General features: G+C 54.6%; 2 protein-coding genes across 2 annotated transcripts; both read right to left on the minus strand.

Moving 5' to 3' along the window:
- Positions 1 to 2738: 2738 nt before the first annotated feature.
- On the minus strand, positions 2739 to 5569 carry LOC136567827 (pro-glucagon-like). Its single transcript, XM_066567577.1, has 4 exons — positions 5508 to 5569; positions 4926 to 5028; positions 3449 to 3595; positions 2739 to 2748 (listed from the first exon to the last, which is right to left on the minus strand). The coding sequence occupies exons 2-4, from the start codon at positions 5018 to 5020 to the stop codon at positions 2739 to 2741; spliced, it is 252 nt and encodes an 83-aa protein (XP_066423674.1). The 5' UTR covers positions 5021 to 5028; positions 5508 to 5569.
- A 14708-nt stretch (positions 5570 to 20277) lies between these two features.
- AQP5 (aquaporin 5) lies at positions 20278 to 23247 on the minus strand. Its single transcript, XM_066567661.1, has 4 exons — positions 22870 to 23247; positions 21480 to 21641; positions 21166 to 21249; positions 20278 to 20463 (listed from the first exon to the last, which is right to left on the minus strand). The coding sequence occupies exons 1-4, from the start codon at positions 23230 to 23232 to the stop codon at positions 20278 to 20280; spliced, it is 795 nt and encodes a 264-aa protein (XP_066423758.1). The 5' UTR covers positions 23233 to 23247.
- Between the last annotated feature and the right edge of the window lie 1536 nt (positions 23248 to 24783).

The raw sequence follows: 24783 nt of genomic DNA on the forward strand, positions 1-24783 counted from the left end.
GCTTCCCAGGAGAAGAAATCCTGGTGAAAGGATTTTTCAGAAAATATGGCAGTGACACTGGTGGTGGGAGCAGCCAGGTGAGCTGTGGAGCTCTGCACCCCCAGAACCCCACCCTTGTTCCTTCCCTTCCTGTCACCTCCCTGGGCTCTGGTTTTTCCTTCACCCCATCCTTGCAAAGCCTCTTTGGAGCTGGCAGGGAAGTGGGAAGTGCCTTTTCCTCCTCCTTTTCCTGCTGTTTCACAGGGAATCGGTGAAGGTCCTGAAGCTCTCCCCACACTTTGGGGGTTTGGGGGGCTCTGGTGTCCCCCTGGGACGTGTGGCTGAGTCTGGGGGCTGTGGAGCTGGGAAGGGAGGACGTTCCAGAGGAAAAGGTGCTCCCACAGCCCCCAGGAGGCTTGGAACACCCTCCAGCCTCCTGGAACACGCAGCTGGGACAGGGGCACCACCACTCCTGCTCATCCCACCCATCCAGGAGCCTTTGCCTGCATGGAACCAGTCCAGGAGGACAAGGGCTGGGGAAAAGAAGGTGGGGAATTGCTCTGTGAGATGGAGGTGCCACCTCCCCAGGCAGGGCAAAACTCCATCAGGTTTGATGGATGGGGATTTGGAAAGTGGAGTTTCACTGCTGCCAGCCTGGGGTGGGCAGTGGCCGAGCAGGAAAAGCTGCCTTGGGCCTTCAGGAGGGAGAGGGGGCTGAAAAATGAAGTAAATTCTGGAGAAAGGGAAAGTTGGGATCGGTTGGGATTAGTGGGATCCTCTGCTTGGACAAGTTTGGTTTTCCTGTTTTCTTTTTCTATCTGGGCTGGGCTCAGCTTCGGAAGGAAGGAAGGAAGGAAGGAAGGAAGGAAGGAAGGAAGGAAGGAAGGAAGGAAGGAAGGAAGGAAGGAAGGAAGGAAGGAAGGAAGGAAGGAAGGAAGGAAGGAAGGCTGAATATTTTGGGAGGATTTGATGTTTCCTTGTGCAGGGGAAAACAACACAGAGGGAAAGCCTTCCAGAAATGGTTCCTGGAGCTGCTTTAGGGATAAACCCAAAATATCTTTGGAATGACCCAGAAAGTGAAATCTGACATCAATCCCCTCCCACTCCCCCCCGGGCCCTTCCAGACTATTCCCAAAAGGAAATCCATGGGAATGGGGACGACAAAGGCTGTAACCAGGGAATAAATCAAACAGGGAATAAATGAGGTGCTGACACTTTCTTTGTGTTGTTTTTGTGCTCTCTGTGAAAATTCTGGAGTTGTTTCTCTTTCTGAGAGGCGGAAATAATTTTATTTATTTTATCCTAAGGGAATTTGGGAATGCTCTGGGCTGGAAATAAAATCAAGGGGGGGAAGTTTTAATTTAAAAAAAATTAATTTATTTAATTTTTAGAATTATATTATTTTAATATTAATATATTTTTAATTTTAAAACTATTTAATTTAAAAATTATTTTACTTTTGCATTTTTTTTCAAATAATTTAATTTTTAAACTACTCTGTTTTAAAAGTATTTTCTAATTATTATACTTTTATTTTTTCTGAATTATTTTATCTTAAAACGATTCTATTTTAAAAATTATTCTGTTTTTTAATTATATATTTAAAAATTTAATTTAATTTAATTTATTTCTCAGTGGGAGTAGCTGTGTCACACATGTCCCCTGTGCCAACCCTGGCTGTGCTGGGACTCCAGGAATGCCCTGGAGAGGTGAAATTCCCCATCCAGAGCTGTTGCCTCTGATGCCTTTCTGGCCCTTTTTTGGGCCCACTTGTCCTGTAATTAATTAGAACTAAATTAACTCCAAAGAGATTCTTTGGATCCAGGTTAAACTGGAGTGATTTAACACCAAAAAGGGAATTACTGCAGGGTTTTTCTTAAATTTCTTTTGGCCCTGGTCAGTGGCGTCAGGTGGGCACACCCTGGTTATCCCTTTTATCCAAAACTTGAGGAATTGAGGGAAAATGAGGCACCAAGTAGGGAGTGAGAGGCTCAGAATCCCCCGGGACTGTGTGGGATCCCAGTGGGACCCTTGGAAAGGCTGGAGAAAACCCAAAACTTGAGGAATTGAGGGAAAATGAGGCACCAAGATGGGAGTGAGAGGCTCAGAATCCCCCGGGACTGTGTGGGATCCCAGTGGGATGCTTGGAGACACCAGGAACGAGCTGCAGGAGTGAGCGAAGGTTTTATTGGCATTTGGAGAAAACCATGGGGAGAAGGAAGCCAGAGGGAAATCCAGGCTGGAGAGACGGCTGATCCATGGGGGCAGAGCTCAGGAGGAGCTCACAGGGACCAGGGGCTGGGTCCAGGAGCTGGGAATCCTTCCCTGGAGCTCCCAGGAACCATGGGCTGGGTCCAGGAGCTGGGAATCCTTCCCTGGAGCTCCCAGGGACCATGGGCTGGGTCCAGGAGCTGGGAATCCTTCCCTGGAGCTCCCAGGGACCATGGGCTGGGTCCAGGAGCTGGGAATCCTTCCCTGGAACTCCCAGGGACCAGGGGCTGGGTCCAGCAGCAGCAGGAGAAGGATTCACCCATCATCTGCAGCTCCCAGGGACCACAGGCTGGGTCTGGGATCTATGGGTGATGGGTGAATCCTTCTGTGGAGCTCCCAGGGACCCGGGGCTGGATCCAGGAGCTGCAGGTGATGGGTGAATCCTTCTGTGGAGCTCCTGATCCTGGCAGACGAGGAGAGGCCCAACCTTCCTCATGTGGATGTGGCTGGAAAGCTGCTGGATTTGCTGTTAATGCCTGGATTTTCTGTTAATTGTACCTTAAAAACAAACCCCAAAGAGCTTCAGGGGGTGGAAACTCCTGCTAAAAGCAGGAGCTGTGAACGAGCAGGGAGGGTTCCCTCGCTCAGGGAGGAGCTGCCCCTTGGGAATGGCTGGAACAGAAATGTCAGTGATCCCAGGAGGGTAAGGCTGGAATGAGGAGGAAAATGTGAGGACAAATCACAGGGAGGATGAAACAGCCCCTTCCCATCCCAGAGTTCCAATCACACCACAAATGCCTCCATTTTCCTGACCTTATTACAAGAAACCAGAGGATCTCTGGGAGCTGTTGGGCAGCAGGAAAAGGGAGTCCAACCCTGCCTTGGCACCAGATCCATGGATTTCATGGAATCATGGAATGGTTTGGGTTGGGAGGGACCTCAAAGCTCATCCCACCCCACCCACTGCCATGGGAGGACACCTTCCACTGTCCCAGGGTGCTCCAACCTGGCCCTGGGCACTTCCAGGGATCCAGGGGCAGCCCCAGGTGCTCTGGGAAATCCATTCCAGCCCTCCCCACCCTCACAGGGAGGAATTCCTTCCCAATCTCCCATCCATCCCTGCCCTCTGGCAGTGGAAGCCATTCCCTGTGTCCTGGCACTGCTCCAGTTCCCTCTCACGCTCTCCATGAGGATCAGGACTGGGGAGGTGGGTGGTTGTTTCCCAGCACAATCCCACCCCTCTCCCTGCTCCCAGCACCTCTTTGTGTTGATGAGCCAATGCACGAAGTCCTTGGCCTTCATCCTGTCCAGGTACCGCGTGAAGTCGCTCGTGAAGGTCCCCTCCGAGTGTCGCTTGATGTGGGACAGGAAGCTCTGGGAGTTCTGGGGTCCCAACAGCTTCCATCTGCTCAGGGTGGGAGGGGAAGGGAGGAAAATGGGGTTGAATGGACAGCCCAGCAGGATCCTGCCCCAGGGGATGGCCAGGGTGGGGCTGTGCCCTCCAAACCCTGTCCCTGTGAGATCATCCCCAAAAAGACAGAATAGGGCAGAGAGGAGAAGGGAGGAGAAGGGAGGAAAATGGGGTTGAATGGACAGCCCAGCAGGATCCTGCCCCAGGGGATGGCCAGGGTGGGGCTGTGCCCTCCAAACCCTGTCCCTGTGAGGATCACCCCCCAGAAAAGAAGGAATAGGGCAGAGGAATAAATCTGCAATATTTAATATGATTCCTACAAATCAAACGCACAATTCTTGTTTCAGTTTCTGGAGGTTTGCCAAGCCTGGCATGGATTCCCTGGCATCCAATAAACACATCCAGTGTTCTGTCCCAAATCATCCCCCTCTTTCCTGCTGGTGGATCCCAACCTTCACCCTGGTCCCTGCCTCCCCCATCAGAGCAGGAACGTGGGGCTGCTCCAAGGTTTGCACCATCCTCTGCAGCTCCAGGGTGACTTTGGGATTCACCACAGAGGGTTCCCACAGGACAGGTGCCACGGGAGCACCAGCACAAATGGGGCTCAGCCCAGCCTGGCTGGCCTGGGGCAGGGTGTCTCTGCTCTGACCCAGGCAGGAAATCCTGGGATTCCCTACAGGGAATGTCCCTGCCAGGAACTGCCGTGTGAAATTCCTGCTGCAGCTCCTCAGCCAGGCAGATCCCACTCGTGATCCCAGCCTGGTGTGGCTGCCCCAGTCCAGACCCAAAATTGGGGATGTTCCCTGTGATTTTGGGGATGTTCCCTGTGATTTTGGGGATTTGGGGGTGAAATGATGGCCCCGTGAGGGGCTGCAGTTCTGGATCCCCATGAGACATCCAGGCTTAGCCCAGGAGCTCTGGGAGCTGGGAGGGAATTTGTTTGGATCTATACAAAATAAATAGGAACATACAAGATGGATACATAAACAGGGTCCATACAAAATAAATGGGAATATACAAGATGGATACATAAACGGGATCCATACAAAATAAATGGGAACATACAAAATGGATACATAAATGGGATCCATACAAAATAAATGGGAACATACAAAATGGATACATAAATGGGATCCATACAAAATAAATGGGAACATACAAAATGGATACATAAACGGGATCCATACAAAATAAATGGGAACATACAAGATGGATACATAAACGGGTTCCATACAAAATAAACTGGAGTAGGGAGAGCTGGGACAGCCCCAGGAGTGGAGAGGGATGAGCTGCTGCCGCAGCCCTGCTCCACCCAGCCCCGTACCTGGACAGCTCCTGCAGGTCCTTGGGAGCCACCTGCCCTCCGGCTGGGATGAGCACGGCGAGCACCAGCCCGGACAGGTACAGCCACTGCACCATCTGGGCTCCTGGGGAGGCAGAAACCCAGGGAATCTGCTGGCTGCAATTCCCACCCCAAGCCCTGATCCCACCCAGCCCCTGCCCGGGGTGTGGGCAGGATTGGGGTGGGTGTGTGTGACAAACCCACCCTCACCCTTCCCTTGGGCACATGGCACGCAGAACAGCACCCAAGGATAAAATTGGCAATGAGCTTTATCCCAAACCTCCCTCTTCTGGCTGGGGGTGACATTTCTATCCTGGAATTATCACCACAGTGCTGGAGAACTTCCCCACTGCTTGGAAAAGCGCATTCCAGATGAGCAGGTTTACTCGTATTTTACATTCCTTATTTTTGCTGGACACCTCAGAAATTCTGCAGGAATAAAATGCCACCTCCCACCCTTTATTTGCCAAAACCCAGACTTCTGTTGCCCATCACCAAATGCTTTCTTCACCTGGTTAGATTCTTTTGGAGGTTGGGAGAACAGAGGGAGGGAGAGGCACCTACCTTGGGGATTGAGCTGCTCCCTCCACACCAGATCCGATTTTCCTCCTTCGAGCCGGTTCTGGCTGAACTCTTCTCCTCCCTGGTGCTTTTAAACTCGTCTGGAGGATGCCCAGAGCTGACAGGTGGGTCACAGGTATCCTGCTTTTCCTCAGATGGGTCACTGTGAATCATTACAGCTTTTCTGGAGTGGGGCTGCTGCAGACAATGTTGTTACTGGTGGATTTTCCAACTGACGCCTTCAATGAAGTTTTTTTTAAATTGTTGTTGCTGTTTTTCTTATATTTTCTTTTTTTTCTCCCCACTTTTTGGACCAAAGCAGTGACCTGTGGGTTTCCTCCTCTCAGGTGAGGTGGCCCCTTGCTGGCACAGCGTGTCCTGCATGGATTTATCTGCCCACGGGCTCTCCTTTCCAGCACCTTCACTGGAGAAAAGAAACAAGAAGGAATAAAGAGCAAAGGCACGAACCAATGATTTGTGTCTCCAAACACTTCCTGCCGTGTGAAATTCCTGTTGCAGCTCCTCAGCCAGGCAGATCCCACTCGTGATCCCAGCCTGGTGTGGCTGCCCCAGTCCAGACCTGGAACTGGGGATGTTCCCTGTGATTTTGGGGATGCTCCCTGTGATTGATGGGATTTGGGGATGAAAGGAGGCCCCATGAGGGGCTGCAGTTCTGGATCCCTGTGAGACATCCAGGCTCAGCCCAGGAGCCCTGGGAACACCTGGAACTCATTGGTTCAGAGTTTTCCAGGGTGTCCCATAGGAACTGGGCTCGTTTGTTTCAAATCCTTGAATCCAGTGAAGGAAAGAGGAAAAAGGAGAAGGGGAAAACTGAGGGCAACCCTAAAGAGCTGGATCTGGGCCTGGAGGAGGGTGGGGGCTCCCGGGTGGGCCCAGGGCAGAGCCCTCACCTCCCTGAAGAGCTTCTCCCCACCTTGCAGCCAGGTGGGCTCCTGGGGGCTCTGCATTCCCAGTGTGGATGGCAAGAGGTGTTTCCAGGGCAGGTTTGGGATCTCTGGGGCATTTCCAGGCAAGGAAGAATGTCCAGGGTTTGGTGTTTGGGGGTCTGAATGTGCCTTTTCTCCCAGGCAGTGGGAGACAACAGCCAGCCCTGGGGAGCTGGGCCTTGTTTCTCCCACCAGCAGAGATGGGGGCTCCAGGTGCAGATTTCTCTTTTTTTTTTCCTCTTTCTCCAGAGCTTTCTGTGCTCTCCCCCCCTCGGGACCTTTCTGCTCGTGCCTGGGTAATTATAGTCATTCCACCACGGAGAGTTCTGTAATTACTGCCACTGTCAAAATAAGGTCGATGTTTGGGGGACGCTCATCCTGATGAGCCTTTAATGAGGGCCACTCGCGGCCTTTGGAGGGAGCCTGACATCCCCCGAGGGAGGGAGGGGGACATTAATTAGCTGGATCTGGGGAGGAGAGGGCCAGCTCTGCCGCCTGTCACTCGGGTGGGATGTTTGTTATTAATGCCACCAAATTAGCTCACGATGTCACCGTTTGCGATGTCCCCCGGCCCGGGAGGCCGCGCTGCTGCCTGCGGAGGTGGCAGCTCGGGGAGGGCAGATTCAGCTCAGCCGATGCTCCTCGTGTGGTTTTCTCACCGTGGATCCCAGGGCTGGAGTGGCCTCGGGAAATGTCCCATGGGACCCTCTCCCCACAGCCCCCGGGTGATTTCCTGCAGCCCTTTGGGACGCGGTGCTTCCCCATTCCAAGCAGACCCAGTCACGCTCTCTTTTCCAGCTGGATGGAGCTGCTGGTGGCTCTCCTGGGCTGGAGGAGCCCAACAGGCAGGACCCTGAGCTTTGCGATCCTGCAGAGCTGAATCCATCCCGGTTCAGGACTTTGAGAGGTTTTATGGACACCAGGTGGCAGCGTTTGTCTGTCTGTCCTTCCCTGCCCCATCCTTCCTCTGCCCATCCTTCCTCCCCTGCCCTTCACCATCCTCCTCCCCTCCTCCTCCCTTCGAGGCTCCCAGAACTCCCGTCCTGCCCCTCCAAGGACCGCGGCGATTCCTCTTTTTTGGGGGGCAGCTTGGGGTGACATCCTGATGACATCACAGTGACATCACGGTGATGTCACAGCCGAGTTGGGATGTTTTGAGGTCAAACTCTGGCTCTGGGAGCATCCCTGGAGAAGCAGCTTTGAGGCTACCAGAGCATCCTGTTCCGATGGAGCAGGGACCAAAAAGCTGATGAGGGAAAACTCCCGGAGTGTGTCCAGACACCACATCCATCAACTCTCATTCATTCCCCATCCAGCCCTTTTCCTATTTTTCCCCAGGAGCTCTCATGAGGGTGAGCTGATCTCCAGGAGTGGGGAGAGGCAGGAGGAGCCAGGGCTGCTCCCATGGGGATGGTGGGACATGGTCCTGCTGGGACTGTCTGAAATCAGGCTGGGAACACGATGAGTTTGTCATGGAAGCACAGACGATTTGGGTTAGAAGGGACCTTAAATCCAGTTCCACATCCCTGCCATGGGCAGGGAAGTTCATGTTTTAACCTGCTCTTAAATTTAACCCAGATTGCTGGAGTGGGGACAAACCAGGAGATGCTTCATTTTGAGGGGATTTGCAGCTAACAGGAAAGAATAAAGACTTTGGCTTTCCCTTGGCTCCTCTGAGAGGCCTTTGCTGCCCACAGAGCCCAGCCCAGGCTCTAACCCAGGGCAGGGACTGGAGAACGTCCCCATCTGTCCCCCAGCCATGGTTCTGAGCCCAGGGCCCGGGAATCAGCACTTTTCACCCCCACTTTCCTCTTGAAGGAGTTTGTGGCCTCCTCCTCCCCACCACAGCTGGAGGTGCCCCAGTGGCCAAGGCAAATCTGGCAAAGAAAAACCTCCCTGGGTCACTGGTTCCACCTGGAACCTCCCCTGTGACGCTGAGGGCCTGGGTTTGCTCTCAGCATTTTTTGGGCTGGTTTTTTCTGTTTTGCTTTGCAGGTGTTGAAGAGCCAAGGGAGGGGCCACTGCAGAGCGAAACTCTGTGTTCTCACCAGGTATTTTCGGTGAAGCCCTTTCTCTGAAGGGCTGGGGATTATTTCCTCTCCCCTTTGTGCCTGGCTTTTGGCAGAAAACATCTCGGAGTTGATGTCCCACAGGCTTGGTGCCAGGGAGGAGCAGTGGGGTGGGATGGGAAGCTGAGCTGTTGCCAAGAGTGGGACCTGATGGGTTGAGCTGTGAGGAGTCAAAACTTGGGCCCTCTCCAAAACCCAGCTCAGGCTGATCCCTGTGGTGGATCCCCATTTCTGATGGATTTATGACTCCTCTCACATTGCCGCTGACAAACTGGGTGAGGTCCCTCTTATCCCCAGCTGCCAGCACTCTTCTGTCCCCAGGCACCTTCCCTGAGCTCCCAATGTCCATGATCCCTGGGACACAGAGCCACTGGGGGCCAAGGACAGGCTTTGTCCATGGGAAACTTGGATGTGAGCCTGGAGAGTTGGAAGTGGTTTCCTCAGTGGGGGTTGGAGCAGAAACCAGTTTGAACCCATTGCTGGGCTGGGAGATGGGTGAGAAAATGGGATTTGCAGGTGAAACTCTTCGGGGTGGAGCATGGGGCTCTCACCTCTGGGATTTGGACACCTGTGGGTCCCCAGTCATGGTGGCACCTCTGCTGGTGTCCCTGCTCCTCCTCATCACTGGGAGCTGCTCTTTGGGGTCACCTGGAGGTCAGGCTGGAGGCTCAGCCCTCTCACCCGGCTGAACTGGTGCACTTCACCTCTTCTGGCTGAACCTTGGTGGGTGGAGCAGGGCGTGGGACACACCTGGCTGAGCCCATGGTGCCTGAAACACCTGGGGTCTGAGCCCTCCTTGGCTGCTCCTTCTGACCCCTGTTTCTCCCTGCTGGGTTCTCCTGCTCTCTGGAGCTCCCCAGTGACCCCTGTTTCCCCCTGCTGGGTTCTCCTGCTCTCTGGAGCTCCCCAGTGACCCCTGTTTCTCCCTGCTGGGTTCTCCTGCTCTCTGGAGCTCCCCAGTGACCCCTGTTTCTCCCTGGCCTTCCCTGGTCCTCCTGGGTGCCCCTCCTGCTCCCTGACCCTCCTGGGTGTCCCCAGCACCATTCCCTGCAGTGAAAGGTGGTTTCCATTTCCTTTATGGAGGAAAGACTTTTTTTGGGTACTCTCAGAGGTTTTTTGGGGAACCCCTGGGTGCTCTGAGCAGCCTCAGGCCCTCAGGGCGCAGCACCAGTGCTTGCTGGTTCATACTGGGACCCCACAGGAGCTGAACTGGGGCAGCTCTGGGCATCACCAGCTCTGAGCTCTGGTTTTGGGTCGCTGAGGGAGGGTTTGGAGGGCTTGGATGTTTTCGGGTGGCTGAGGGAGGGTTTGGGAGGATGTGGGTTGGTTTTAGATGGCTGCTGATGGTTTGGGGAGGGTGTGGAATGTTTTTGGGTGGCTGTGAGATGGTTTTGGGAGACTGTGGATGGTTTGGGGAGGCTGTGGGGTGGTTTGGGGCAGGGGTGGGGTGTTTTTGGGTGGCTGTGGGATGGTTTGGGAAACAGAGGTTTTTGGGAAGTTATGGGATGGATTTGGGTGGCTGAGGGAGGATATGGGGAGGGTGTGGATGGTTTGGAGAGGCTGTGGAATGTTTTTGAGAGGTTATGGGATGGTTTTGGGTGGCTGTGGGATGGTTTGGGGAGGCTGTGGGATAGTTTGGATAGCTGTGGATGGTTTGGGAAACTGAGGTTTTTGGGAGCTTGTGGAGTCGTTTTGGGTGGCTGTGGGATGTGTTTAGGAGGCTGTGGATGGTTTGGGGAGGCTGTGGATGGTTTTAGGAGGTTATGGGATGGATTTGGGAGGCTGAGGGAGGATTTGGGGAGGGTGTGGGTGGTGTGGGAAGGGTGTGGAATGTTTTGGGGTGTCTGTGGGATGGTTTGGGGAGGCTGTGGGATGGTTTGGATGGCTGTGGCTGGTTTGGGAAATGGAGGTTTTTGGGAGGGTGTGGAGTGGTTTTAGGTGGCTGTGGGATGTTTTTAGGAGGCTGTGGGATGGTTTGGGGGGGCTGTGGATGGTTTGGGAAGGGTGTGGAATGTTTTTGGGTGTCTGTGGGATGGTTTTGGGTGGCTGTGGATGGTTTGGGGAGGCTGTGGATGTTTTTAGGAGGTTATGGGATGGTTTGGGGAGGCTGTGGATGGTTTTGTAAAGTTATGGGATGGTTTTGGGTGGCTGTGGATGGTTTGAGGAGGCTGTAGGATGGTTTTGGATGGTTCAGGGATTATTTGGGTGTCTGTGGGATGGTTTGAGGAGGCTGTGGGATGGTTTGGGGAGGCTGTGGATGTTTTCAGGAGGTTATGGGATGGTTTTGGGTGGCTGTGGGATGGTTTTGGGTGGCTGTGCATGTTTTTAGGAGGTTATGGGATGGTTTTGGGTAGCTGTGGGATGGTTTGGGGAGCTGTGGGATGGTTTTGGGTGGCTGAGGGATGGTTTGGGAAGCTGTGAGATGTTTTTGGGTGGCTGTGGATGGTTTTGGGTGGCTGTGGATGTTTTCAGGAGGTTATGGGATGGTTTTGGGTGGCTGTGGATGGTTTTAGGAGGCTGTGGGATGGTTTTGGGTGGCTGTGGGATGGTTTGGGGAGGGTGTGGATGTTTTTAGGAGGTTATGGGATGGTTTTGGGTGGCTGAGGGATGGTTTGGGGAGCTGAGGGATGGTTTGGGTGGCTGTGGATGTTTTCAGGAGGTTATGGGATGGTTTTGGGTGGCTGAGGGATGGTTTGGGGAGCTGTGGGATGGTTTTGGGTGGCTGTGGATGGTTTGGGGAGCTGTGGGATGGTTTGACCCTGCACCTGGGTGGTTACACACTGCAGCCTCACAACGGCTGATCTTGGGGCAGGGTGGGGTTAATTTCCCCTCTTTATCTGACACTGTAGTAGTTGATGGTTTATCCTGGTTAAAGGTTTATTTCTGCTAAATGTCCCTCTGGCTTTGAATGTGGAAAAACATCAGGGTTTTGTTTCCCTGACTCTTCTTCCTACCCATAATTCTGTGGAAATCTTAGACACCCTCCCGAGGCAACTTCCCCTCGCGCACAAGCCAAAAACCTTCAGTGGAGTCTGCAGCAAATGTGGCCAAGGTTTTAATCCCCCTCTCCTGCAGGCTTGGGGATGATCAAACAACCCAAATACTCCTAACTCTGAAAAAAACCCCTATTAGAGCCCTTTTTTGGCTGTTTGCAGTGCTTTTAGCCGGGCATCAATCACCAGTAACGGCTGATGAAACCTGATGGGGCCGTAAATCTGCCCTGCTTTGAATTCAAATGCAGCAATTAATCCCGGGGGGGTGTGGCTGCAATTAGATGACAAATTGTGCCTCCAGATTCACTTGCCTGCTTGGACAGCAGCCGCCCGTGTTTGCTCAGCCGCCGAGGCTTGGCTGCAGCTCCTGCTCTCCCCGGGGATGGGAACGGGCCCCGGGAGCTGCAGCTGCACCACGAGGACCCTTCAGCCTCAGCTCCTTCGCCTGGAGATGGGAAGTTTGGCTCTTTGGCTGCCTTGGATTGTCTGAGCCCTCCTGTTCCCGAGGTGAATCATCCAGGCTGGGAGAAAACCTCCGAGAGCATCAGCAGCATTAACCAGGCCCCCAAGGGCCACATTCCTGTGGGTTTTGGACACTTCCAGGGGTGATGACTCCAGCACTGCCCCAGTGCCAGGGCTGGACAACCTTACAGTGAGGAAATTTCCCAACCTAAACTTCCCCAGGCACTTTATTCTTGTCCCTGTTCCCTGGGAGCAGAGCCTGAGCCTGTCCTGGCTGTCCCCTCCTGTCAGGGGTTGTGCAGAGCCAGAAAGTCCCCCCTGAGCCTCCTTTTCTCCAGGCTGAGTCCCCCAGGTCCCTCAGGAGCTCCCCAGACCCTTCCCTGGTGCTCCAGCCCTTCCCCAGCCCCATTCCTGGCTCTAGACTCACTCCAGCCCCTCGGGGTCTTTCTTCTGGCCCCAGCCTGAGCCCAGAGGTTCAGAGGTTTCAGATCGGGGCTGCATTTGCTCAGGGTGCAGGATTCATCCTGACCATCCTCAGACGTCAGGCAGGAGGATTTGGGACCCCCAGCTGGGGCAGGAGCAGCCTCCACCAGAGACACCCCTGGCAGTGCCTGGTTTGGCCCCTTTGGGCTGGCTTTGAGACCAGAACTGGTCCTAAATAGCGCCAGCCTGAGCTGAAGGAGCCCAGTGCTGGATTTGCTGCTGGATCTCGCTCCCGCCCATCCCGGGATGGCTCATCCAGGGATGGTCTGGGGTCGTGCCCGGGGTGGGGGGTGTTCCCTGCTCTGGTTAACTCTCAGGTTGATGGTTGTTAATGTGCAGGATTGTGACCGTGTTCACAGGGGTTTTCGGATTTGGGAAGAGACGAGGATCTGACTCCATGTTTCAGAAAGCTTGATTTATTATTTTATGATATATATTACATTAAAACTATACTAAAAGAATAGAAGAAAAGGTTCTCATCGGAAGGCTGGGCTAAGAATAGAAAAGAATGAATAACAAAGGCTTGTGGCTCGGACCATCTGTCCAAGCCAGCTGGGCTGTGATTGGCCATTAATTAGAAACAAACATGTGAGCCCAATCCCAGATGCACCTGTTGCATTCCACAGCAGCAGATAACCATTGGTTACGTTTTGTTCCTGAGGCCTCTCAGCTTCTCAGGAGGAAAAAATCCTAAGGAAAGGATTTTTCATGAAAAGATGTCTGTGACATAGGATGTCTCTGCTTCAGCCCACGTGGCTGAAGAACGAGTCTGGACTCTTCACTTTTCGGTCTTGAGGTTGTTTATTAATTCTTATCTATAAAATTTTCTTTCTGCCCAGCCGAGATCTGCTCAGCAGGGCAGCCACAGGCACTCTGACCGCCCCTGAGGCGGTGTTGTCCTTTTATACTACAAACTACGTATAACATATTGACACTGAATTCCCAATACCTATCACCCATGTTAGTCAGTGCACTTCTACTCTAAACCAATCCCAAAGTGCCACCATCACAGCAGAAAATGGAGAACATGGAGAAGAAGGAGAAGAAGGACAGGACATGCCCACATTCCTCCATCTTGCCTCCTGAACCCCCATTCTAAAAACCCCAAAATTCTACATTTTCACCCTGTGACAAATTCACTCTCATTCTACTCAAACTCTTGTGGCTTGTAACTCCTCACACAAAGCTGGGAATTGTTTCCAGCCCTTGGGGTGGTGTTAGTTTTTTACACTAAAAGCTATGTGTACAATATTTACACTTAATTCCCAATACCCATCCCCTGTGTTAGACAGTGCACTTCTGCTCTAAACCAATCCCAAAGTGCCAGCATCACAGCAGAAAATGGAGACCAAGAAGGAGAAGAAGAAGAAAGGCTGGACACGCCCAAGTTCCTCCATCTTGTCCCCACAACCCCCACACCAAAAATCCTAAAATCTCCATTTTCACCCTGTGATCATTTTATTATTACACCATTCAAACCTCTGTGACTTTCAGGTCCTCATACAAGGCTGGCAACTTGCTCCAGGGGTCACAATCAAACCCGCAGGTGCTCTGGGCTGTGTGCCAGGGTCTCCGAGCCCCCCGGCAGCTCTGGACACCCAGAGGGATGTGCTGAGTTCTGACATTAACCACACCTTGTTCTGCTGCACCCGGGGCTCAGGGTGGCTGCTGCACAGAGGGCAGTTCTCAGGTTCACTCCTGTTTCCATGGAAAGAAAGGAGCACTTGGGGGTTGGATGGTGCAGGAGCGATGAGCAAAGCCCAGCACGGCTCTGCTGCTGCAGAAAGAGAGAGCCCAGCTCTGCCGAGCCCAGCTCTGCAGCTGAGCTCAAAATCCAAACACAATGTGGCAAAAATCCAGGGCAAAGCCGCGGAGATGCGAGCCCTGATGTCAGCAGTGGGATAAGGTTGTGTTTGCACACCCAACACGCTTTTATCCACTGATTAACTGTTCCTACAGGGCTCCTTTGCGAAACACACTGGCAGTTTCTGTTCCAAGAGATAAGAAAACAAGCTCAGTTTTATATCCCTTCCCCGTGAGGGTGATAACAGAATTTCAGAATTCCTGTGGACTCTGATCTCCAAACGGGGGGCTCCTGGTGAGGAAACAATTGGCTGTTGGGATAAGTAGCTTAAAAAATAAGGAATTAAAATAAAAAGAATGGAGAAAGGGCTCATTTTCTTTGGCTGCATGGCAGGGAACCAACTGCCCTGTCCCCAGAGAAACCAGCTCCTGGGCAGGAGGGAAAAATCCCCAATGGTAAAAGCTGAAAGATTTGCTGGGGAAGAGGAATCGATTTATTTTTTTTCTTTCTGACTTTTTTAGAAAAGGCTCATTGTGTTGGACACTTAAGTTTGTTTTCATCCCCATTTGTAATCCTGGCTGCACAAGAGGGCTTTATCCCAACCTGCAGCTGCACCTTGCTTTGGGCACAGGAGCTCCCGTGGCCTTTGCCAAGCAGGATTAATGTCAAGTGGCAGAGCCGGGCCTGGATCCTGGAGGCCTCGTGCCAGGGGATTTATTTGGTTTATTTTGCGGGTTCGTGGTGATTTTTCAGGGGTTTTTTCTGCCATGGATCAGGTCCCAGTTCTCCTGAGTGGCTCTGTGCAGGGAGAGGGCCCTCGAGGTCTTGTCCTCTTTTTCCTGCCCATCCTGGGGCTGGATGGAGGCACTGAACTTGGAGAGCTCCTGTTCTGGAGGAACTCAGCCCAAAGCCTGGCTGGAGCAGCTGGGGCAGCTCCAACACCTCACCCCAGGGCTGCAGTTTAACAAAGCTGAGTTTAATCCCCTCCTTGCCTGCTGGGTTCTTGCTTTCTCCAGCCTGGGAAACCCTCTCAGCTCCAGAGCTGACCTTTCCCAACAAAGCCCCTTTGTCAGGCCAAGCTGAGGCCTGCAGGGCACCTTTATCTTCCCTTCTTATTACCCTTGATTTTTATTGATGCCATCCCCAGCAGCCCTCAGAGGAGCCGCCTGGACTTTGTTTGGAGGGTGATTAAGAACAAACAGATCTTGGAAAGCTGAGGCAAAACCTTGAGCAAGAGGAAACTTGGCAGCGGGAAGAGCCACGCCGCCGGCAGCGCCAATGGAGTCCCCAGGGAGGAACCTCCATTTCCATGGGGTGCTGAGGCTGAGCTCTGGGAAGGGTGGGTGGAAACAACAGAGGGGTTTTCCCTCAGCTGGGCTGTTTTGGGGAGGGTTTTCCTGGCCTCCTCTCCTTTCCCCATGGCAATCCCAGCAGAGGGCAGCAGGAGTTGCCCTCGGCACCCTTGGCTCTCCCAGGGGCGCTGCTCCAGAGCACCCAGGGCAGGGGGACACCTGTCCCCTCCTGGTCCCTGCCTTGGGACACCTGCTAAAAACTCCCAGCTGTTCTGGCTTGAAGGCTGAAGGGGCTGAAGGAGTTGGAACTTATTAGAGTTGAGTTGGGATTTAGTAAAACTAAGTTGGGACTCATTAAAGTTGTTGGGATTTATTAAAGAAGTGTTTTTTGGGCTGTAGGAGTTGGGACTTATTAAAGTTGGGAGTTATTAAAGAGGTTATTACTGGGGGGCTGTGAGAGGTGTTTAGTGGGAACAGAAGCACCTTTGGAGCTCCTCTTGCCCTTCCTGCTCTCTGGACATCTCTGGCCCTTTGCCTCCTCGATGTCCTGGGCATTTTTTGGGCAGCTCTCACCTTTCCATGAATTATGAACACACTGGGGTCTCAGTGTACTGTGGGGACCAGGCAGGGCACTGGCGGCACTGGGGGGTGCCCAGCCTGACCCCCAAATCCCCGTGAACTGAGCCAGGGAGCCAAACACAAATTGCAGGAGGTGCTGCTCAGGCGGAGGCCACGTTCCTGGCCGGGGTGACAACAGGAAGGGTGGCTGCTGTCCCTTGGTGGCCTGGGAGCTGTTTCCTGGCTCCTAACGAGGGATCTCATGGCACAACAGGCTGGGCAGAGGCTGAGTAGGAGGAGGAAGGCTCTGGAGGAGGTGGGTGCTGGCACAGCCTGTGCCATGACTAATGCCAACACCCAGGCCGGGCTCTGCTCCTGGGGCACAGCTCGCTCCTCGCTGGTGGCATTTCAACCCTGGGAATGCTCTGGAAATGTCAGTATTTGCAGGAATAAAGTTTCCTGGTGTGGAGCCTTGATCTCTGTTCTGGGTTCTGTTCTGTGTTCTTTATTCTGAGTTCTGGGTTCTGTTCTGTATTCTGGGTTCTGTTCTGTATTCTGGGTTCTTTCCTCTGGCTCAGCTCCTTCGTGGTGCTCCTGAGTTGCTCTCTGCTTGCTCAGGGCTCTCCAGAGCAGCCCTGGAATTCCTCCTGCAGCAGGGAGGTGCTCCCTGGGACTTCCCAGCTGGGATTCAAGCCCCTCTGTGATGCTTTTCTCCCTCTCTGGGATTTCCTGCGTTGTTTTCTCCTCATCTTCCCAGCGAGCTGAGCTGAGCTGAGCTTCCAGGTGAAACCAGGCTCTGCTCTCCAGGACCTGAGGATTCAAGGGAAACGTTCAAGGATGCACAATAATTTGAGCTGGGAGCAGGGTGGAAGGGTTGTGCCCCAGATGTGGAGCTCTGTCCCTGCTCCCTCCTGGACAGAGCTGGGCCTCATCCTCTGCAAGGAGCAAAAACAAAGAAGCTCCTGCATCCCACAGAAAAATCCTTAACTGAGCCATTTCCACTGAATTTTTCTTCTTCTCATGGCCCTGGTTCCTCCCCTGTCCAGAAAACTTGGGGTTCAGGGAATTTAAATTATCTGGTGGAGATCTTCATTAATTAGACTTAAATAGACCTGAAATCCCTTTGATGTATTAAAAATGTGAAGTTTCCAGACTGCTGCAACCTGTGAAAATCCTGGGCTTGTCCTCCCTCCAGGCAAAAAAAATCCAGTTTTTAAAGTTGAGCAGTGATTACCTGAGGATGGAAAAGGTACTCAGGAGTGAGGAATTACCTGTGAAATCTTCTTAGAGCAGAGCAGCTGCTTGTGGGCACGTCCAGGGAATAACCCTTAATTAGAGCAAAACCACCCAGGAATGGTAATGAGGTGCCTTTGGAGTGGTTTCACATGGTAAGAAACATTTAAATTAGGGTAAGATAAGCTGGTAATAAAGTGTAACTCACCTTTTTATACCCCAAACGATGGTGGAGAGGTGTGGAATGGAATGGAATGGAAATGAAACTCCTGTTTTAGGGAGAAGCAGGAAAACCAGCACAGCACTGCAGGTAAGTCAGTGTGAACATGCAGGTTTGTACCTGGCCTTGCTGTTTCTGCTGAAATAAAGGTGAATTTTTCCATGAAAAGCCAATTTCTGCTCAGGGAGTGAGTGGGGCACTGCTGTCTCCCAGCCTTCCAATCTAATTAAAAATGAGTCTGAAGGAGCTGGAATGTTGGAGAAGTAGTAATAATAAATTCTCCATTGGTTTTCAAGTGCTGCTGTTCCCATTCCTGGACAGGTGAGGACAGGTGGGAGGCCCTCAGTCCTTTCCCAACCCTGCCCTGGGCCCTGCCCTGGCCAGGTGAGGTCACAGGGTTTGCTGGATGCCAAAATTGAGTCTGGATTGAATTCACCTCCCTGCCCGGATCAAATCCTCAGGGCCCAGGGGAGCTGGGGGGGAAGGAGCTCTGGGCTCTGCTCCTGAGGGGTCCTGCTGGGCTCAGCTGCTCCTGCCCTGCTCTGGGGTGCCACTGACCCCAAATCCCCCCGGCAGCGCCCGAGCTGGGCTCAGGGCTGGGCCCTGGGTGCTTTTAGTGCTGACACAGAGCTGGAGCTGCCGGAGCCTCTGATTCATCCCGGGAGGGCTCACACCCAACCCGAGCTCCTTCCCCTGCTGTTGATCACCTGGAGGGACTGGGGGGGCTGGGCACACCTGGGGGGAGCTGTGGTGGTCCCCAGTTCCCACTGGGGCTCCCCCATCCCTGCTGTGCTGTGGGGATGGATGGGGTTCAGAGCTCCAGAACCAGGGGGATGGCCAAGATTCCCAGTTTGGGGGGGCTGAGTGCACCCTTTGGGTGCATCCCTGGGTTCTGGGGTGCAGGGGAAGCACACTGGGGGGCTGCAGGTTTTGGGGGGGCTGCCCTGCGCCAGCCCCTGAGAGGGGGTCTCTGGGATCTGCTTTAATCTCCCCAGGGCCAGTGTTCTTCTCATCCCCCATGGGAAGGTGGCCGAATATCCCTCAAAAGGAGAAACTGAGGTGTGGGGGATCCTCAGCCCATCCCTGAGGACACTTGGGGGGTTACAGGATTTAATTTCCTGCCCTGCTGCTGACCCAAAGGGCTCTTCTACCTCCCTTCCTCCTCCTGCTTGTCCCCAACCCCTTCTTGGGACAGCTGGGGGAGTGACAGTGCTGTCCCCAGGCTCAGCCAGGACTGCAGGTCCAGGAGTGCCAAAATCCAGGTGGGGCTGCCCATTCCTCCCCGGCCAGGGCTGCAGGAGCCTCCGGGTGGGATGGAGCTGAACCTGGGACGGGGGAGTGCCCAGGGCAGAGCCTCCTCCCACTTGGGGGGGTCCGTGGGGGGAACCTCCCCTGGGCAGCAGGAGGAGGGGCTGGAGCTGGGGAGGGGGCTGGGGTGGGTGTCCCTGTCCCGGTGTCCTTGTGCCACTGTCCTGGTGTCCCTGGGACACCGGGACAGGGACGCTAGGACAGGCACAGAAGTCCTAGTGTCCCGGTCCCAGTGTCCCCTGTGCTGGTGCTCCTGTCCCGGTCCCAGTGTCCCCTGTGCTGGTGCTCCTGTCCCTGTCCCGGTGTCCCTGTCCTGCCGTCCCTGTGCCTGTCCTGGTGTCCCTGTGCCGGGAGCTGCTCTGGCAGAGGGTTGTGGTAGAACTGGAAGAGCAGGGCCAGAGCAGAAGGTCAGGTGAAGGTGTGGGTTTGGCACAGCTGAGGGGCTGGGGAGTTGTGGGTCACTTTTTGAGGGCACCCACGGAGCTGTCTGGGAGAACTGGTACAGCTGGAGTCAAACCGGCCGTGTGGGAAGGGTTGGAAGCACTGCAAGGATGCTCCTGCTCCTTCCAGCCTTGGATGGACTGCAGCTGTCCTGTGCTGCAAGGATTGTTCCTGCTCCTGCCCTGCAAGGATGCTCCTGCTCCTTCCAGCCTCAGATGGACTCGCAGCTGCCCTGCACCTTCCCCACTCCAGCACAGGCACCCACTCATCCTTTCCAGGATTCAGGTTTTCCCCTCCCATCCCAGCAGCTCCCACAGGATCCAGGGTCTGAGCCTTGCTATTTCTCTGACCCTTTGGGATGAGTTTGTGTCCAGCTCAATCCATTCTTCCCTCTAAACTTTGAGACTTGAGCTGATTTGCACCCAGGATTTTTTTTTTTAACTTTCCTTTATTTGCAATAAATAATAAACTATAATACAAAGATCTCAACACAGAATCCAAAATGTCTTGTTCTTTTGGGAATAAAAAGGACTTCCAGCACCAGGAAAGGTGAAAGAGCATCTACGAGCAGCCCCTGGGCTGGGGGTATCTGCACCCCCTGCCCTAAGCAGTTGTTCCCCTTCCCCCAGGTGTTCCCATCCCTGGGCCAGGTGAGGTCCTGCAGGTGCCCCGGTGTGGGGTGTGGGGCCCTGCCAGGGAGCAGAGCTGGAGCCGAGGGTGCCAGGGCCTGGCTGAGGGGCTTTGTGGCTGTGGGGAAGCTGGAGAAGTTCTAGAGCTCATGCAGGGGTTCTTTACACACACAGAGAGCCCCCGGCCTTCCGGCACCCCCGGGGGCCGGGATGGGAAGGTTTGGATGAAGAGTCAGCAGCTGCAGCTGGGTGTGGTGGTGGCCTGGCTTGGGGCACACACGAGCCCATGGGTGGGCCTTCCTCCCCTCCCTCAGCCTTGCTTTGCCAGCTGCTCCTACGGTGGGGTCAGCTCCATGGACTTCTTCCTCTCCTCCCGCTGCTCCTCCCACTCCTCCTCAGACTCGTAGGTGCCCTTGATGATGGCCACCCTGTCAGACATGTTCATGCAGTAGGGGACCAGGATGTAGAAGTAGAGCAGGGAGGCCAAGCAAGCCCCAAGGATGGGCCCAACCCAGAACACCTGGAAAGCAACAGGGACATGGTGAGAGCAGCTCCTGGGGCTGCTGCTCCAGCTCTGCTCATGGCACCTCAATCCATCATCCATCCATCCATCCATCCATCCATCCATCCATCCATCCATCCATCCATCCATCCATCCATCCATCCATCCTCCACATCTCCTGCCATGCAGAGAGGAAAATACCTGTCCCAGACACTTCCTGGGATGAAACCCCCCCAGCCTGTGCTCACTGAGGGCCAAACCTGCTCTGTAAGTCCGGGGCTGAGCTTGCAGGAAGTGCTGGGTGAGAGGAAAGGCCAAGCTGGGCTCTTCCATGGGCTTCCTTCCCCTCAGATGATGCACCGGTGGTGCTCAGAGGGCACCACGGATGATTTCCATGCCTGGAAGTGTCCAAGGCTGGGTTGGATGGGGCTTGGAGCATCCTGGGCTGGTGGAAGGTGTCCCTGCCCATGGCATGGGGTGCGACTGGATGAGTTTTTAGGCTGTTCCCACCCAGCCTACCCTGGGAGGGGTTCATTTCTGTCCCCTGGCTGGCTCTGTGCCCAGGCATTAACTGCTCCTGATGCATCAGGGGGCAAAACCTCCCTCCTTCTCCAGCCCCTTTTAACCCTTCCTGCCTGGGGTGGGCTCTGAAACCCCCACCCCTGCCCTGTCCCCACATGGCCACCACCTGTCCCTGTCCCCAGTGCCACCAACACCCACCCAGTGCGCGGGGCTGAACCTCCTGGTGACAACGGCGGGCCCGAAGGAGCGTGCAGGGTTCATGGAGCAGCCGGTGAAGTAAATCTGCCGGTATGGAAAGAATCCTGGGTTAAGGAGCAGATCAGAGCCACCCTTTGGGAGCAGGGACTGAGGTGTCCCCTGACGGTGTCTCTGTTCCAGAGAGCTGGAGATGACCCCTCATGACCAAAGACCCCAAAGTCTCCTGTGTTTGCTCCTCCAGAGCAGCTCCCTCAGGACCAACTGCTCGAGGGCATTTTGGGAAGCTCTGTGCTCGCAGGACTCCCCTGACTCACCCCCACCAGGTGGCCCACGGTGACGGAGAGGCCGATGGACAGCGCGGGGGAGCCGACGCCGCTGCGCCGGTTGTCGGTGGATGCGAAGATGCAGGCGGCCAGCTGGAAGGTGAGGATGATCTCCACCACCAGGGCCTGGCCTGGGGTTATGTTGTTGTTGAGCTGGAACCACGAGAGTGACAATAATTAACCCTCCCAGGGCTTAGCACCACCAGGAGGGCTCCCGGGTGCTTTGCTGCGAGGTTTGGGAGGGTGAAGTTGGAGGAGAAACCCCCAGGGCCCCTGCCCAGTCCCTGCTTGAGCTCCCTGCTCCTTCTCTGAAAGGAATGATCTTTCTTTCTTTGCAATTCTCCAAGATCTCTCTCTCCCCCTTCCCTGGGCTCTCCACATCTCCACTTCCCTGTCTCCACAACACTGTGTTGCTTTCCCACCAAATCCCTTTTCCCTGCATTTCTTTGATCCTTGCAGGCTGTTTTCATCCTGCACTTTGTGGAGCACCTGCCCAGGAGGATGAGAAGCAGCTGGAATAGGATGGAGGGAGAGGGTTGGGATGAAGGTCGTGGCCTGGGATGGGCTGTTCTGTCTCAGTGATTCTGCACAAAACCCTGGGGACTCTCAGGGGAACTCGACCCCTCTGGACACGGGAAAGACAAAGTAACCCAACCCATCACAGCTCATTTTTTATCTAAAAGTGGCTCGTTTGCGATGTGGAACCTGTGGAATGAGAGGCATTGGAGCTCCTCATCCCAGTGAACGTCTGTGCTGCCCCCAGGCCTGTCCGTGGTTGGAGGAGCAGCCCCACCGCTCTCATTGCAGATGTTCTCCAGCACTGCCCCGAGGGTTTCAGGCCGTGCTTCATTCCTGCTTATCTCAGAGGGTTCTGCTGTTCCCCCTCCTCCCCTGGGAGCAGCCCCCACTGCTCGGGGCCCCTCGACACCGTCCTGCTCCTTCTCCAGCTCCTGCCCACCACTCTCCCCACCCGTCTCCGTTCCCAGCTCCCCCAGGGCTGTGGCTCCAGTGGGCTCCTGCTCCCCCTGCCCATACTGGTCTGACTGGGCTCTGCTCCCTCCCTTCCCCCTGCTGCTGGCACAGCTCCTGTCCCGCGCTAATCTCCAGGTGGAGAGGCTGCACTCAGGAATATCTCAATGGTGCGGGTGACTCACGGGGCCCTCAGGACAGAGGAAGCCCTCATTACAGGAGGGAAAAACATCCCACTCATCACTCGCACAATAAAGCCGTCATGTCTGAGCTCGGCTCCGCTCCCGTCCCATTCCCAGCCCGCCGTGTGTGCGGGACAGAGCGCTGAGGATCCATCCCCACGGATTCTCCTCCCCGTGCCGGTGCCGAGGGGAAGGCGAGGGAAGAGGGGAGATTCTGGGCAGGGACTCACCGCGTTGATGGCCAGGTTGCCACGGGTGTTGGCGGGGGTGACGCCGTAGAGGATCCCAGCGCCGGCGATGGCCCCGACCAGCTGGGCCACCACATAGAGCAGTGTGCGGAGCAGGGAGATCTGGTTGCCCACGAAGAAGGCAATGGTCACGGCGGGGTTGATGTGGGCGCCGCTGATGTGGCCGAAGGCCTGCACCAAGGTGCCGATGGCCAGCCCGAAGGCCAGTGCGATCTGCAGGATGCTGGGCAGCGCCGACGGCCACTTCAGCGCCGAGCCCAGCCCGATGAAGACGAAGATAAGTGTGCAGAGGAACTCCACAAAGACGGCTCGAGCAAAGGCCAGGGTTAGTATTTCCTTCTTCATGGTGGGAGCAGGTGGAGGGCAGCCAGGGAGGAAGAAAGTTTAGGATTGCTCTGTGTCCGGGCTCTGGTGTGTGCAGCCGGGTTTAGGGCCATACCTATCTATATATGCAAGAGCAGCAGGAGCTGTGTTACAGGGTGGTGGGTGGAGCCAGGGGATTAGCCAGTCCTCCCAAATTACCATGTGAACCTGCAAAAGTTTCCACCTGAAAACGTCTTTGGAGCCTCTTGGTGAACCTGTGACTCAGATATTGGTGGTATTTCTCTCCTTTCCCTCTGCAAACAAAGAGCCCCTATAGGGTGTCTCTGTGGTCGTTGAATAACGAGGTTGCATAACGAGGCTGAGCTCCCTCCTCTGCTTTTGGCTTTTACTGCCTCTCGCCAGGCCCTGGGTGTTTCACTAGCACAGGTGTAGTTAATATTTGCTCCCTCCCTCCCTTCCCTGTGCTTGCACACTCCTCCTGTTGGAAAACCCTTGTCGGGCTGGAGGAGCTCTGCTGGGGCCGGGCTCCAGTGCGTTCGATTTCCATGGAACCTTGAAATGGAAAATCAAACACCTGGAACTTCTCCCAGGCTGTGAAGAGAGCTCAGCTCAAGCAAACAAGTGGTTTGCGGTTGTCCAGGGTGCAGGGGAGGGTTTGAGGGAAGCTTTGTCCGGCTGGGGAGCTGTAGATGAGCCGGAGCTTCCTTGAGGTGTGTGGATGGAGAAATGGCATGGAGAGGGCTCCTGGTGCAGAGCCTGGCTGGGAACCTCTGCTCCCTGCCCTTTCTGCTGCTCCTTCCAGAGCACTGGAACAAGTGCTGGAATTGGGGCGTGCAGCTGGGAACGGTGTCTCCTCCCCTGCCTCCCTGTGCCCTTTCCTTTTCTTTCTGCCTTTCCAGCTCTTGCTCAATGAGCAATGATTTTGCTCCTGGGAATGCCAGCACCAAGCCACAGGCTCTGCATGGACACAGGCTGTGTTTACACATCTCCTTTCATGTTCCTGGGGCGCTGCCCTCCATCCCAAACCCATCCTTTGGCAGATGCTTGGCTGGCAGGGAGGGGCAGGGGAGGCTCTTGGGGCTGTGGCCATGGAGCTGGTGGGGACAGAGGTTTTGGGGCGGAAAAGGTCTCGGGTGACACTTAACAAAGAATTCTTGGTTCTCTCATAGCCCTCGCAGCCTTGTGCCAGGATATTTTTTTTAGATGGGTTTGGGTGCCAGATCTGCTGTCCTTTCTTGGTTGATTCACTTTTCCTCTCCCAAATGATGCCCGGGCTGGTTTTATCCCTGGCTGCCAGGTCCCTCTGCAGGGGCAGCCACACTGCAGCACTCAGGGAGCAAAGCTCTGCATTGGTAAAAATTGTAAACCAATTGGACATTGGTAAAATCTTCCCTAAATCCAAATAGTTTAACACTGCTGCCTTCTGAGGAGGCTGTCAGGCCTGGGGGGGGGGGGGGGGGGGGTGGGGGGTCAAAGACCTGGAGGATTCCTGTCCAGAGCAAGGAGAGGGAAATTCTTGTCCAGGACTGGAAATAAATGAGCTTTTCTCTTTCTTTGTACCCAAAATCCTGA

Source organism: Molothrus aeneus, chromosome 30 (assembly GCF_037042795.1).
Source record: "Molothrus aeneus isolate 106 chromosome 30, BPBGC_Maene_1.0, whole genome shotgun sequence".
Classification (NCBI taxonomy): domain Eukaryota; kingdom Metazoa; phylum Chordata; class Aves; order Passeriformes; family Icteridae; genus Molothrus; species Molothrus aeneus.

Coding starts and splice junctions, on each gene's coding strand:
- LOC136567827 (XM_066567577.1), bottom strand. CDS start 5,020: ATGGTGCAGTGGCTGTACCTGTCCGGGCTGGTGCTCGCCGTGCTCATC. Junction 3,596..4,925: donor GACCTGCAGGAGCTGTCCAG/GTACGGGGCTGG, acceptor CACCCTGAGCAG/ATGGAAGCTGTTGGGACCCC.
- AQP5 (XM_066567661.1), bottom strand. CDS start 23,232: ATGAAGAAGGAAATACTAACCCTGGCCTTTGCTCGAGCCGTCTTTGTG. Junction 21,250..21,479: donor CCGTGGGCCACCTGGTGGGG/GTGAGTCAGGGG, acceptor CCATACCGGCAG/ATTTACTTCACCGGCTGCTC. Junction 20,464..21,165: donor GGTTCAGCCCCGCGCACTGG/GTGGGTGTTGGT, acceptor GTTGCTTTCCAG/GTGTTCTGGGTTGGGCCCAT.